Source organism: Saccostrea echinata, unplaced genomic scaffold, assembly GCF_033153115.1.
Source record: "Saccostrea echinata isolate AGI-Se365-2 ecotype Australia unplaced genomic scaffold, CSIRO_AGI_Sech_v1 ptg000012l, whole genome shotgun sequence".
Taxonomy (NCBI): domain Eukaryota; kingdom Metazoa; phylum Mollusca; class Bivalvia; order Ostreida; family Ostreidae; genus Saccostrea; species Saccostrea echinata.
In genome coordinates this window covers 10,769,540-10,785,000 of record NW_026889761.1, presented here as the reverse complement: position 1 = coordinate 10,785,000, position 15,461 = coordinate 10,769,540, and the positions used below count along the sequence as shown (strand labels likewise).

The window sequence follows — 15,461 nt, the reverse complement described above, 5'->3', positions numbered from 1 at the left end:
CACAATAAATAAGTATAAATTCTATACTGAGTTTTGTGTCATTTTCTCTGTATAAATAATTCTGTTCGTGCATATTTTCAAAGAATTGTAATACTGGTAAAGTAATTGCTTGAAACATAAAAGCTGTTTCTTTTCATTAAGGACCATTTTTGATTAAATAATTTACTCACTGTCAATGCAGTAGTATTCTAAATACGCATAGTTTGAAACGTCCTTCCACGTTTCATTGGGGGAACAGCTCATATTCCTCGTTAATTTCCATATGACACGCGATTTTTCACATTGTCTTCTACCAATACAGTTGATCATGAACGTAGTCCTATTCGGACCAATATACTCATCAACACAATCAATTGTATTTATTTGTTTACAACATTTGTTGTAATATGCACTGTCTTTGTCAATGTAATCGTTATCAATATCCATACATCCTGTGGAATTTGGTTTTGCACCTGCTACCACTTTTACTGGAAAAACAACTTGTTGTTCAGAACCCTTATTACAACCGGCATTCACAAAACTTGTATAATCTGATCCATAGCACGCAGGACTCGAGTTCTGTGCCAATTCGTGAGTGAATGAAACATCTCCTAATACAGTAATAAATATAAACAAAGATCAGCGATAAGATCCTAAGTAGTTCTACAGTTTAAATGCCGCCTATATACTAAATCTTCTATCAAATATTTCATACAACAGTTATAAATTAAATGAAAAGTTTTTCTAATGTACAGCATCTGAAGGATTGCAGTGTGTTTGAAAAATTTATAAACCTAAAAGTAATCTGCGGACAAACCTCGAATTAAAGAACAGGAAAATCCTAAAATCACCAAAAAGTGCACAAAGCACGGCAGGGTACGTAGAGACTCCATCGTGCAATAAAACAAACTGTACCTATATTGGTCCAAAGTTAGGGTGTCTAACGTCTTGTAGGGGAGATGATTTCAGTATCTTATCTGATATCTATTTTATATATATCTCACAATGATGTGAGAAAGATATGGCGTCTTCGTTAATCGATATAAATATTCGATCATTTAGACAATCAGGAAGTTTGATGTCTTGCAAGAGGATTATCTCGTCTCAACAGATATTTGCGAATTATATTTAGATTTTCAAATACCTGTTGTAATATGCATATTATTTGCACAACAAAATATATCGCTTTATTGGAGTTGGCAAGGTTAGAAGGAGAAGTTCGCTTTGAAATAATCAATAACTCAGTATTTTAGTCTCTTAAAAGAGCACTTATAAAATGTCACGTTGTGTTTCCTCTTTATAACTGATGTTTGCGTAAAATTGATCCAAAATGTATTTATAAAACAATAAAGGTAATGTACAATGTTAAAAAATCATATTTAAAAAGTTTGATTATTGATCAGCTGGACAGCAGGACCTGAGAGATTTCACCGAAAATAGGGGTTATGCAGAGCCGATATTTAAATTGACCGTATTGAAATAAATAAATTAATGAATTAAAATATTACCAAAATTCATGAAAAAGCAGAAATCAACATGATCAAAGTCTTAACGAATTTCCAGTATGACCAATAAAACGCCACCCTAAAGCCAGAGCCATGGACCAAGGCGCCAGGAATTTTACGATTTTGGTAAGACGATCAAACAAAAGTGGACTGGTAGATGTTCATTAATTTCGATGATTTGGGACCCCACCCCTCAGATCCCAGGAAAGTAGAGACCATGAAAATTGCGTTTTGCTTTCTATTTCCCAGAAATGCAACATGTATATTTCAAAAATTGGTTGAGATTTGGTCAGTAGCTCAAGAGGGGAAACTGAAGATGTTCAGAAGTTTTCAACCGATGGAAGACAGTACTGCACGACGACGGACGATTGAGAACGGATAGCAGTAGGCCATCTGAGTAATAATCTGATTAATTGTCCAGTAAACTTTTCTTCTTGTTTTTGTTATTTATTCTTAAAATGTATATACATGTAACTTAAAACATGTAAAACGTACCTCTCACGTGAGAGAAAGTCTTTTTTCGTAAACAGATGTTCAAATAACAGGTTACCTGAATGCGCAGGTGAGAGGTTTATCGATCTTGACAAGATATGCAATGTTCAAAGTGACATCTTTCGTGTTGTCTTCTCGCACTGTAATTGTTGAATAGTGCAAAAACCGATATAATCTATTCTCTGTATTTGAATTTAAACCACTTCAAAGGTAAACCCCTATAATTGATACGACAGGGTATACATAGAACAAGTAACAAACACACTTATGTTTCCCTCTCCCAAAATTATATGGAAATTTCTAAAGTTTGATTCTTATATATACGCATTTACATATAATACAGGTATAATAATTATATTTATTTATAATTATATTATAAACGGCCCTTATTATTTTGCTAGTTTGCTAGTTTAAAAATTGTGTAAATGACACGTTGAATCAGCACGTAAATGAACGAATACTTAAATTACGCAGTTTGCTTGGCAGAAACTGATAGCAATAGATCACCGACTGACCTAAATAACCCGAAAATTCAAATATACAAAATATAACTTCAAAGTTATTTTTTTCCTATATCTTAAAATCAAAGTTTTATTTTCATCACGTGTAAAATTTTCCCTTTTAATAAATATTTACTTTAACCTCCTGTACTGTTACAATTCCAAGTAAAATCAATAGATTTCAGCTGGAAAAATCTTATCAGATTTTTCTTCAATCCAGAAATTTAATCATTGTAACCGTATAAACTTTTCTCTTTTCTTTATCTACAGTAATACATACCAGTATTCAGGATACAAAGACAAGTAACTGCTATTTACAATCTCACTATCAACCATATAAAAGTATCATCGCCATCATCTTAAGACTGCTATACTATGTAAAGAGAAATTCAGAATGTGTAGGATACAAAGTGCATTTCATTTAAAAAAAACCAGGCATGCAAGGAGTGCATATGCATATCAAGGAATATTTTGATTCGCTATAACGCAGTATAATCTATTTGCATTTGAAACATTACAATATTATAAAGATACTGACTGTAGAATCATAACAGTAAGGTAAATATTGTCCATTTATGTCAGTATCCCAATCTCTCCCCACATCTCTCAAATAATAATAGTTAGTCAAATAATCAAACTCAAAGTTAAACGTTCATTATAACTTAAGATTTTTTAAAAGATAATTGAGATCCGTGCCTTCAGTTGGGTTTTACTAAAGCATGAATTTAGCTGTAATATGTTGATATTACTCTAGAAAATATATCAATTAATTTTCAGATTTAGACTGCACTTTTATAATTAAGTACGTCATCTGATTTACATAAAACGACATTTTTTTAGACAGTACTTTGTACCAGGACCATATATGTAGTTTTGTTTATTTTAAGATAAAGCACTCTTTTTATATATGTGAATTACTTGTCAATGAACATTTGCACTAGAGTACACTGACACTAACAAATTGCAAACAAATTGAAAACTTTGATATTCTTGTATTAAGAAAATGCAGGTTATTAAATTGATATTTTATACTTATTCTGTTCAAAACTTCAAATTCCCTCGCTAATGAACATGTATTTAGACGTGTTTAGAGGTGGTGGAATAAGTGAACTACATGTAATTCTTCTTGTTGTATAGTACTATCAGCAAATTTACTGCGGAGCTGACAGGTCCATGCAGTGCAGATCCGAGAAATAAGACTGGACTCTATCAAGGAATTCTAAAAGAATTTCAAGAACTTTCTTCTTGAATTTCCATGATTTATTGACTTATTTTCCTTTTTCTCTTGCTTCATTTGAGAATATGAGACAAGACTACAACCTGGGACTAGACTACATTTCACTTACAGAGTGTATGCTACAAGAAGTGATGTCTTGATGGATACTTCTATGGTAGATAAGGTATTAGAAACATTATAGGAACCATAAATTGTTAACAGATTTCAGCAAAATTTGAAATTAGGAAATATATACATATATGTGAGAAATTTTGATTGCATAATGTTTAACGTCCCATTCAAGAATTTTTCACTCATATAGAAACGTCACCATAAGCCGTTAAGGGCTTCAAATTTAGACCTTTATTTAACACTCCGGGTCATTGAGCAGTGAGGGATCTTTATCGTGCCAACGCCTACCGTGACACGGGACCTCGGTTTTTAAGGTCTCATCCGAAAGACCCGTGATTTTTACTTCCAATTCCGGGGCTCAGCGAAGGAACAGTGACTTCCTAAGTTTACGTCTTAGGTTTGACACAGTGCGGTGAACGAGAATCAAACCCGGGCCTCCCAATCACAAAGCAAACGCTATAACACTAGGCTACCATGACCGGTATATGAGAAAGAAATGATGCTTATACAGTTGTTCTAAGGGAACCAAGCATGAATTGCATATTGTTGCAATATCTGTTTGTTCATTTGTGTCGTAGTGGTTGCTTCTAAATACCATCCATCTACCACTTGACTAAACTTCATACTTTGTTTACCAAAATAAAGTTTATTAATTTTTTTATTGCATGTATAAGAGTAGATACAGAAAAAAATTCTTTTAAAAAACATAATTCAATGATTTTTTAAAATTTGATATTGTTAATATACCCGTGATACAAATTTTATTTGAATGAAATTTTACTTGAAATCAGAAAACATTTTAAAGAGAAGTAATAGATTAAAGAGGAATTCATAGAAATGTTCACTTTATGAAACCATGGCAACGCCGTTCATCAAAACCAAAACCAATAAAAACCTATTTATATCAGCCAAGTCTATTTGTATTCCAAGATTTATTGAAATCGGACGAAAACTGTCAGAAGAGCAACAGTTTAAAAAAAATGATTACTTTACCAGAAAAACAGACAGCTACAAAGACAGATTGACAGATGACGATCGCATAATTCTTAGTTTTGAGCAGAAGAGCTAAAAACTATTTAAAAAATAATTATTTGCATGTTTTATTTGAAAAGCATGAGCCACTACTCTGGAGGGAATGCATTATTTATTTGTCAGTATGTCTGCGTTTCTTGGAGAAAAGGTGAAAAACTCCATATTTTTACAATTTTGACTTCTATTTTGTTGCTATGGCAACAGTCACATTGTTACTATGCATGAATGCATAATTTCATACTTTTAACATACTTTTCCTTATCTACAATTATACTTTCCAGTGCACAGCATATAAGGACAAGCAACCACAAACAACAATTTAAATCTTATAATTCTCAATATACTAGTACATCATTAAACATAAGAAAGTAATTCAAAATTATATGTAAAGCTTCAAAGAAATCAAGGAAACAGCTAATCTACAGTAAGATTTTTAAGATAAACAATTAGGGTTCGGAAGTAGTGTTATAGGACACTTCAAACGGTCAGTAAATTTCTATGAATGTTGAAATTCGGAAAGCTCTTGCCTCTTTTCCTCCAATTCCAAAAGTTTATCCAGTGTATCTCTGAAAATGAAAATTTTATCGTGTAAATAAGAAATATTCAAAGGGAATAAAAACACATTTTTAACACGATCACACCCTAAATCGACTTACTGGATTTTAGACAAAGCCGATTCTTGTCTTGCCAATCTATTTCTAATCGTCAACAGGTTCATTTTGTGAGAATCAAGACCCTCCCATATATCTTGAATATACTTGTTCATCTCATTTAATGGAGGGCTTTCCCATTTTTCTAGCACATCTCTCACATCATAAATGTTTTCACTTTCTTTGTAATGTGTTGTTCGATGTCCCTAAAGAGCAAAGTCAAGAGTTAAAAGTAAATGATAATTATATAAAACAACACAACCTACTTTTCTTTTCAATCACTTATACTTCAAACGAGGCTATACCTGTCCAATATAAAGACTATTCAGTTCAACACGAGCAACAATCCAGGCTCTGTTGACCTCTAACCCCCTCTGAGCGTCCTGCTGGACATTTTGGTAAGTGTCACTGAGTTGAGCTATCAGAATGTTTAGTAGAAGGACACAGATTGTAAACAGAAATACCACCATGATGATAAGACTCATAGTCCTACAGTGGAATGAAAGGTAAATTTTACCTAGGTTGCATACATTTACTGGTATTTTCCATAGAAATATGAAAAATTATTTTTTCTTTCTTAATAAGGCTCATGAAAAGAAGCATTTTGTTTAGATTTCTAGCAGACAAAATCTTTCATTGGACACTTACTGAAGTTCTGTATATTCTATAATTCTCTCTGCTTCTATCAGGATCCTGACACCAACAAATAGGATTGACCAGAATGAACTACAAGATGATATCATAACGTTACATTAACAAAAACTTTGTTTACAATACAAGGTATGGCTATTTAAAAACAAAAGGTCATCATTTTTTCCCCAAAGCTGACACCCTACTTCCCATGGGGATGATATGTTTTTCATTACCATCATTACACTGTAAAAACTGTGTTTAGAAAATAAACACTTCCATTACGTGTTTAGACCTAAACATGTTTAATATTATGTTTAAAAACTAAACACTTACGTCTAAACATGTGTTATATCTAAACGTGTTTAGATATAATACGTATTTAGATGTAAGTGTTTAGAAATTGAACACTTTTCTTTCAAATACAGAGTTATCTTCCCGGAAGTGACGCGAATATACATGTATTTGAACGTTAATTAGAGCGGTTATCGAAACAAAGAAAATCCCAATGTAAGCTAAAGAAGATGTATCAAAGGATGTGAATGATAACCAAAGTGGTAACCATGAAGAGGTTGTGAAGTACATTTGAAAGGCATTTTATTACTACGATAAAAGGTCTGTTTACTATTTTTATTTTACATGAATTGACCACAATGAGCAACATAAATAAACATGCAGTTGCACATGAATGTAGATCAAGATTTCCTTTGGTTATTTTGCATTCATGAAAGCTAGAGAGTATCTATATCGAATTTCATTAAAAACATCTATATCAGTATTAGTACTATATTGTAGTTTTAAAAATGAGTTTCACTTAAAGTTGCATAATAATGTCTATCAAACAAATGTACAGTGAGGAGCATACTTTACTATAATTTAAATTTCTTTCTTTCAGGATATGGTCCAGATCGAACTTAAAAGCAAAAACACATGTATCAGAGTAACTGGTGTCATCTCCAAGTTCAAGTGCATTTGTTGTTACAATTCAGCATTTCTCACATTCTAGAGGAAACTGGAATTTGAAAAGTCTACTGTTCGATAGTTTTGAATACCATTCTTGTACATTGGAAGTGGATTACTTACTGACTCCTGACAGTCGTGGATGGATACAAATTATACACTGTATGTGTTGCTAGTGAAGGACGGGCTGAACGTTAATAAAGATGAACATTTTGTTACTGATGTGAGGAGAAACTGCTTGCTGAGCTGATTAATATTGAAATTAACTATAATAAATGATTATGTTTAAGCATACATGTATATTTAATTTAAATTCTTTATAATAAATCTATGTTTAAATGTTCAGTTATGTTATTGTTAGTCGTTCCTTTCTTGTGATACGGGTACCTTTGAAGTTAAAAATGTTGTTATCTATATGTACATACCAGTGCATTAATATGCTGTATTTCTAGAAAACTTATCAAATACATTCAGTTTTCTTGTAATCGTTTATCAATATGTAAACAATTGTTCTGGAACCAATGTTGTAGAACTAAACATGTTAAGCAACTTAACAACTGAAGTTAAAATGTGTTTAGAAATGAGACGTGTTTAGAGCTAAACGCGTAAAAAAAAGTGAAACAAATTATGTGTTTAGCTAAAAGTGTTTAGGGAGTAAACATGTTTAGCTACTAAACACATGAAGTCTACGTGTCTAGAAATGAGACATGTTTAGAGCTAAACGTGTAAAAAAAAAAGTGAAACAAATTATGTGTTTAGTTTTGTGTTTAGGATCTAAACACTGTTTTTACAGTGTAGAAAAACAAGTCTTGGATAAGATATGAATTGTGAAAGTAAAGTTTAGAAAATGGATTTGAGGAAAACCCATGCATTTCTTTACATTGTTCTTTGGTTTCCTGCGTTAGAATATCACCTGCTTTCATGAAACTGTTCCAATGAGCCTTCTCCACGAAGAGACAAAAGAAGACATCCACTGAAGGCCAAGAGGATAAAGAGAAAGAAAGTGGTGAACTGGAAAATATCATGAATAAGAATCCTCCATAAAATCTGGGCATATGCTCCCGTTTGTCTGAAGAAAATAAGCATTGCAAGTTTATTATTTATTCTTATAAACTGTACTAACTATGAGAGTATTTTTTTTCATATGCAGTAAACAGACAAAAAATAGACCAAAAAAACCCTGAAGCTTACGTACTATGCTCACCTGAAAACAGCAGCGTATTTGAATATTCTCACTGTCCAAAGTAGATAAGCAGCTGAGAATACAAACCATTGCTCCGACGTCTGGGTAAATCGTAATGGTAAGATTATAATTATCAATATGGAGGAGGAAAGATCAATCCAGTTAAATGCATCCTGCCAATACTCCAAGCGATGTCTAGGTATTGAAATTCTAAGTTTACTTCATTTTCTGATGAAAGGTTATTGAACAGAAGGGCATTTTAACATTCATAGGAATAATTTGCCCTTAGAAACACTAAACAGAAAGACTAACTTGTCTAGTAATGGAATTTAATTCAGAAATGTGAAATCTATACGTACTTACGCAATTGATTTAATTCCGAGAAAAGCGTTAGGATGGCCATTCCAAGCGACCAGATTTCACAGACTGCGCGCCCAATTTGTAGAGCAGAAAGGTCATAAACTGATGGATCAGGTGTTGAACTGGCAACAATGGCGGAAAATGTAATGGTTATCAGGGTAATTATGTAAAATAAGGAATTTATTCTGCAATTTAAAAGAAAGAAAAGTAGAAGATTATCCTAAATTTAACATTTATATAAAAACCTCACAAAAGTATCATTTTAGTCGCAATATAGCTTACAAAAAACGGAATCTGGCGTATTCTTTCCACTTCCTGCGTATAAGTAAACGAACAACATCATGGTAGACTATAGTCTTTAAAAAAAGGCAAAGGATATTTTTTTAAAAAAATACATTCTAGACATCATACAATATTTGGCGTTGTGATAATTTGAAAGGCAAAGACAAATGTACACAAAATAGGGACCTTGTTCTTGTAATTGGGTGTGAGGTTGTGTGTGAACATTTACTTATACTTGAAATACTTACTTTATTACCACTCTTTGCTATGATCTGCAGCCCGGATTTTGACCGTGGATTGAAATGAGAATCCGTCGGAACTCGTCCATATCCATCTGCCTCTAGGACATTGTAATACACACATACATCACCACTAGGACTGACTGGGTCTATCATGCAATCCAACACAGCCAGGATTGTTTTCTTAAATGTAAAGTGTTATGAAAACCGATTATAAATATTTACACCAAATATAGAACAATATCAAAATATCATCATTTCTATATCTTTTCTTATCTTAATTGTGACTTTTTTTGCAATTAAGAATGGTCAATTTCCAAGATAACATGTACTTGGTCTACCACTTATAAAAACTAACTAAAGACTTTTTAAATACGTTTTGTCTTACTTCAGATACTTAATAAAATCATGCTAAAAGTTTAATTAAACAATACAAATTACTAGCAAACAACCTCTGAAAACATCAGAAGTGCGAGCAGGTTCTTAAATGTACATACCTGCATATTTTTGTTTAGAAGAGTATGAAAACTAAATTCGGCGGGTGCATTCTTATCGCTGCTGTATATTTTACGAACACTGTAATGGAAGTAATTACTAGTACGTATTATCAATGATCACTTTAAATTGAAAAAACACTGCTGTCATAACGAAACAAGAAAAGCAGCAACATTTAAGATTAATGTCACGTACAATTCATTGCTCATGTATGTAATGAGCATGGCGGCAATGTCGTCATTTCCTGCCTCGAATGCAAGTGTATATGGCATAACCCCTTTTTTGTCACGTGCATCTGGCCAAGCCTCATGCTCCAGTAGTTTAGAACAGACACCTTTATAGTTTTTCTTGACGGCATAGTGTAATGGTGTCCACATATCCTTATTGCTAGCAGAAGGATTAGCACCACGGTGCAGTAAGCTATTAATTAACATTTGCACCTGAAAAATGCAGAAATTTTCCCCCCTGTTGTGTTAAAACTACACGTGCAATACTACAATAAACTCGTTAAATAAGGATATATGGTTTTCCTTAATACGGTTTTGGTACAGAATTTTATTCTAGATAATTTATTAAGTTCTAACTGCTTGAGAAAGGCTTACCTTATTTTCGTTCATTATTTCTGACACAATGAAAAGCAATGCACGGTCTTTGCTGCCTTCTTTTTTGATAATTCTGTCCAAAAAGACTTCAGTCTCCGCTTCTTGTTTCCCAACAAAATACATCTGTGTTTTCTCTGCTACCTTGAAATTTAATCAACGTGTAATTATCAATCGCACTTCTGTAAATCCTGTAAAGAAACTTGAAATATTATACAATAAGTCATCAGTACTAGCTGCCATAGCTGACTTTTTGTATTGCGATTGGAAAATATAGCACATTTTCCGAGAAATTAATAAATTAATAATAAGGGAAAATGTTCTTTACAGTACGAGGGGTGATCAAAAAGTTCCCGAACTAATTGAATCACTTCCTTAAAAGAAATAAAATAAGGTTTCAGTGTTCATTATTTTTTAAAGTAGTCCTCTCCTATTTAAATGCACATCTGCCATTGTTCTGCCCATGCGCGAATCACGTGATCCAGGCGGTCTTGTGACATGCTTCCAAGCGGTCCGTTCACAGAAGCTATGAAATTTTTCCGAGTCTTATATTTCTTACCACGCAAGCAAATTTAAATTGAAAAATTGTAAATTTTTGTAGAGGACACATCTGTCAGGAATGGCCAAATCTCGACAGTAGACCCTTTCATGATAACTGTGGTACTACACTTTTGCAGGGCAAAATGATATATTTTGGTGAAATATGACGTTAAAGTAATTGTTTGAAAAACGTCATTTGATTATCTATCAACAAAATCTTCGCCAAACGTTATCAATTTGCCCTGCAGAAGAGCAGTACTGCAGTTACCGTGAAAGGGCTTATAGGATTGGTGGATAAGGATATCCCTTCCCAGAATTAGCATGGTGACCATCACATCCCGAGTCCTCTGTCTCGGGGGGCGTCGTTTATCCAATGTGGAAAAAGTATGGGAGCCTTCTTTTTTTCAAATCTCATACATGTATGTTTAAAGTCTAAAGTAAACGATATTTTAGGAATTTAGTAATTATATTGTTGCTCACATATTCAACTATTTTTCTTACTGTAACTTGGCGATCTTTCAAAATAAATTATTGCTCAACTAAGGACACATCTTTTTTTCGGGCTTGCTTTCCCTGGGCAACAGAACAAACATTATTTTAAACCATCTCCATGCCTTCATTAAACATTCAATCCAATTAATTATTGAACTTCTGGTAAGTCTTTTGTCTTCATAAACCTTGTACAAATTATCATATTCTACTGCAAAGAATTTCAGAGATATACGTTAAACTTTACAGCCGTTTGTTGCTTGAGTACGACTGGTTCAACCATTTTTTGTCACAAGTTACCTACATACTGACGTCATTTTCACATTGTGACGTTACAAACACGGAACAAAACATTATTTAACATCTGCTATTTATAATTTAACATGTGTACGACTCAATCGCATCAAAATTCATCTCGGGTCTTTCCGTAAGAGGTCGGAAAAACAACCTCGAATGTATACTGAAACGCAAAAGAAACGCAACAAGCAGTAATCTACAAATATTTGAACCTTTTAACTAATGATTTTCAAAACTGATTACAGTTGAGTTAAACTCGATTTAAAAACATCAGAGATTTGATAACAATGTTAAATGATTATCTTTTAACTTTAGAAAGTAACACGTGACTATTAACCCCCCCCCCCCCCCCCACTCAGCTTTTCAATTATAGCGTGGAAGACTGCCATGCACAACAATTGCAGCTTGATTTCCACGATGCAATAGGTTCATCAATCTCGAGATCTGAGCGAAAAAAAAATATTCTTTGCCGTTTTTAAATGTCCGTTTTCAGATGACGAAGTCGAATTTTCTCTAACCTAGCGTAGTGTAGTAACATTTGGACTTCCGGTCCACGGACTATCATTCATGCTAATGATATGTATGAGCCTGTTGAGGCGTGTTGTCGTGCATTTTTGCATCTGCAGTTCTCCATCAACTTTATTTTCAGATTTTCCAGCTAGAGCATTTGAAATGCGTACTTAAGTCATTTTCAGGAAGCCTTGGCATCTCTTCCGGAAACGAAAGAAAAATTTATTTTGCGGAATATTGCTGCATTACTTATGATAAACAGATACAAACCCTTAAAACCCCATATTTTTGTCAAATGTTTTGTTAAACATGCAATTTATCATTTCTGTTAAGCGGGCTCAAACTTAACTTCCGGTTATGGCATGAAAATCATTCAACCGTTAAACTATCGATACTTACAAAGTGCAGATATCCGTACTTTTTAGATACAAAATTATATCCTTTCTATAATTTTCGCCTCTAAAATAGGATGTTGCGTTTCTTTTGCGTTTCAGTATTTTAACATCACCGGATGTTAAAATTTTATACAACTTCCTATTTATTTAAATATAGGATAGACGGAGTTATAAGTCCCTTCTAAAGTATATTTCAGGTAATATCTTTACATTCAATAAAGCTAAACTCTATACTCCACAGATAAGAGGTCTTCCCACATTTATTTCAAAGTTTTTGAAAAGGGGGTTGTCATGGCGTCTACGTAATACATTCGAGGTTGTTTTTCCGCTAGTCGGAAAGGCCCGAGAAGTTGCGATTGGTGTATGACTATATGTTTGCTAAATTTCATTCTGATATGAATTGTGGTTTTTTAAATATAGAGATAGTTCGCGAACTTTTTGATCACCCCTCGCAGTGTCTACTGCCCAAGGAAAAATTTTACTTAAACTGATTAAAACAGTTTACTTCTTTCTGAAATGAATCATCACTTGCAGCATCCACAAAATCTGTGTTCAAGGACTGCATAGAACTCGACCTCGGCATATGGGGACATTCCGGTACAGCAAGGTTTTCATCGCTCTGTGTCACTGCATGTTAATACAGGATAGACATAAGCATTTATAATTTAATCTGTTTTCATGAATTTTGTTTTTCGCAATCCATCGTAAAGTATACAAATATACATTTATTTATTTATAATTATTTCAGTTGTTAATTGCGAAAAGCGCTTGTAAATACTTACGAAGGTGACTGATAGTTTTACATGCAATTCTAAGTTCATAGTTAAAAATCTGGGGGAAGGGGACATATTTTTAAAACATAAAAAAGTAGTTTAGACGTGAAAGCAACAATTATATTCAATAAAATACTCTGCTGAAGGTATACAGTATCCTCACATGCAGCGCCATACAAAAAGAAATGTTAGCCCTAAATTATATATAGTACGTACCTGCATATTTTCGAGGGAGGTCTTTGAGGGGCAGATGGTGGGACCGGGGACGTTGGCCGTCACTATATGCCCGCCTATGACGCCAGTGCTCATGACTCATGCTTCTGTTAAATAAAGGTACTTGTGTAGTGGCCCAGGTATATAGCGTTACTACGGTAGATTTAAGAACCTCGACATATTATCCAACAGCTCCATTCACATTTTATTCTTATATTTAATTTCATACTGAATTCCATAAACATGTACCTCTCGACAAAAATCATTGTGTTAGTTTTCATCTTTACCATCTGAGTGAATCAAGGTGACAACCACACCTTAATCCGCTTAAAAAAAAGATAGTCTGGTACAGCAGCACTTCTAACTGATATGATAATTGATTTTTTTTTCTTCTACCTTTTTTTTTCACTCTAGTCGTCTACTTTGGTATTATATGTCATGACTTAATTGCTTGTTTATAAAGAATTTTTCCTATATTCATCCTCTATCAATTTTTAAATGACGAAAATTAACGAATATCTCAGAAAAAATACCAGAAAATTCTCTGCTAAGGGATTCTATTAATTTACAACACAGAAAGAAAAAACTCTAAACATAATAAAACAAACGTAAAATTGTATCATTTTATATCATAACCATTTGTGATAAAGGTGTAGAATGTCTTTAATAAGATTAAGCTTTAGATCAGTCGCTGTCGTTATACGCATGTTGTACTCTTAACAAGAGAGAAGTGCTCTCGTTTATTATAATTTCGAAGACTTTTTTAGCGGAAGTCGTGAGTATAGGATACAAATGTCTGTTTCAGCTTGTCATTAATCCGCACGTACATATGATTACATATGCTCAATGGTCAATCATTGTGAGCGATTCTCAGTTCTTACTCTTAAGCTTAGATAATGAATTTTCAATATTTAGCGAAATATCTTAACATTCACGTATTGTAAGTGATATTAAAATACTTACGTAGATGTGCTTGTCAACAGATAAATTTTCGATGACCAGCAGGGTCAATCTGCTATTGTTAACGCAGTTACCTACTTATAGGTAATAGGAATGGGAATTGTATCAATTTAAGAATTATCAAGATCAGGATCCCGCAGAACGTATATGCACCTGTAGTTTTGCGATAGTAAATCTCAGTGTCAGGTCTGATTTTAGTGTGTAATTGTAGATACACCCACCTATAATTAGTACCCCGGCGATTTCCATTTTTTTTTTTTTTTTTTTTTTTTTTGAAATATTTTTTAAAGATCTTAAAACTGTGTATTACTCGCTATGATTATCGGCTATGTTTATTTTCTAATTTTTTGTTGCTGATATTATTTCAAATATGTCCTGTTAAAAATAATTGTTGATCACCTATTGTGTCTGTATCAGTATTGCCACCTGGTCTACGTACGCAAAGTGGAATTTGGGTATATGCTATTAATTTACAAAAAGATTTGTCTAGATATTATGGCAAATTATTCATGTTAAGGGATAAATAATACGCAGACTTCTTCAAAGGGCAATCAATCTTATCTGTGTTAGTTTTTGCTGAATTATTAGTTGCTCGATGTTATTTTTATGAAATGCATGACTAAGAACCGTTTTGCGTTGAAAAAAAAAAATCAAACCACTCTGTTTTATTTATTCAAATCGTCAGCTCACATCAAATGCTATCATTGCAAAAATTTAACATAAGTTTAACTTGTAGATAAAATTTGACACATTCACACGTCAATAAAATTAACATATAACCTAACTCTGTTATGCACCGTTACGTTCAGACATATAAAATGTAAACAAAAGAAAGTTAAATTAGCATCCTCAATAACCATGCATTACACCGCTTTCCTAAATACACAGACAAATGTTTTTCTCGAAATAACCACTTCTGTTAAATGTATTAGAAAATAAATATATATACTTACGTATTGTAAAGATATCATAAGACTTGTGCAGTATTACACACATCAGAAGGCGTTGACAGCTCTACAGCACAATTCCG

The 15,461-nt window shown here is 33.1% G+C and overlaps 2 protein-coding genes across 2 annotated transcripts in view; both read right to left on the bottom strand.

Annotated features, from left to right (window-relative positions):
• Positions 1-872, bottom strand: part of LOC133184989 (uncharacterized) — a 15,497-nt gene extending 14,625 nt beyond the window's left edge. The window contains exons 1-2 of the mRNA XM_061320052.1: positions 797-872; positions 171-590 (exon numbers count right to left, since the gene is read on the bottom strand). Coding sequence (XP_061176036.1) covers positions 171-590; positions 797-872 — 496 coding nt within the window. The remainder of the gene's footprint in view (positions 1-170; positions 591-796) is intronic.
• Positions 873-5,170: 4,298 nt separating this feature from the next.
• Positions 5,171-15,461, bottom strand: LOC133185337 (uncharacterized). Its single transcript, XM_061320482.1, has 15 exons — positions 15,385-15,461; positions 13,475-13,578; positions 12,991-13,112; positions 10,258-10,398; positions 9,851-10,095; positions 9,658-9,736; positions 9,170-9,343; positions 8,922-8,995; positions 8,639-8,824; positions 8,301-8,474; positions 8,010-8,165; positions 6,155-6,232; positions 5,812-5,995; positions 5,513-5,712; positions 5,171-5,422 (listed from the first exon to the last, which is right to left on the bottom strand). The coding sequence occupies exons 2-15, from the start codon at positions 13,572-13,574 to the stop codon at positions 5,353-5,355; spliced, it is 1,983 nt and encodes a 660-aa protein (XP_061176466.1). The 5' UTR covers positions 13,575-13,578; positions 15,385-15,461; the 3' UTR covers positions 5,171-5,352.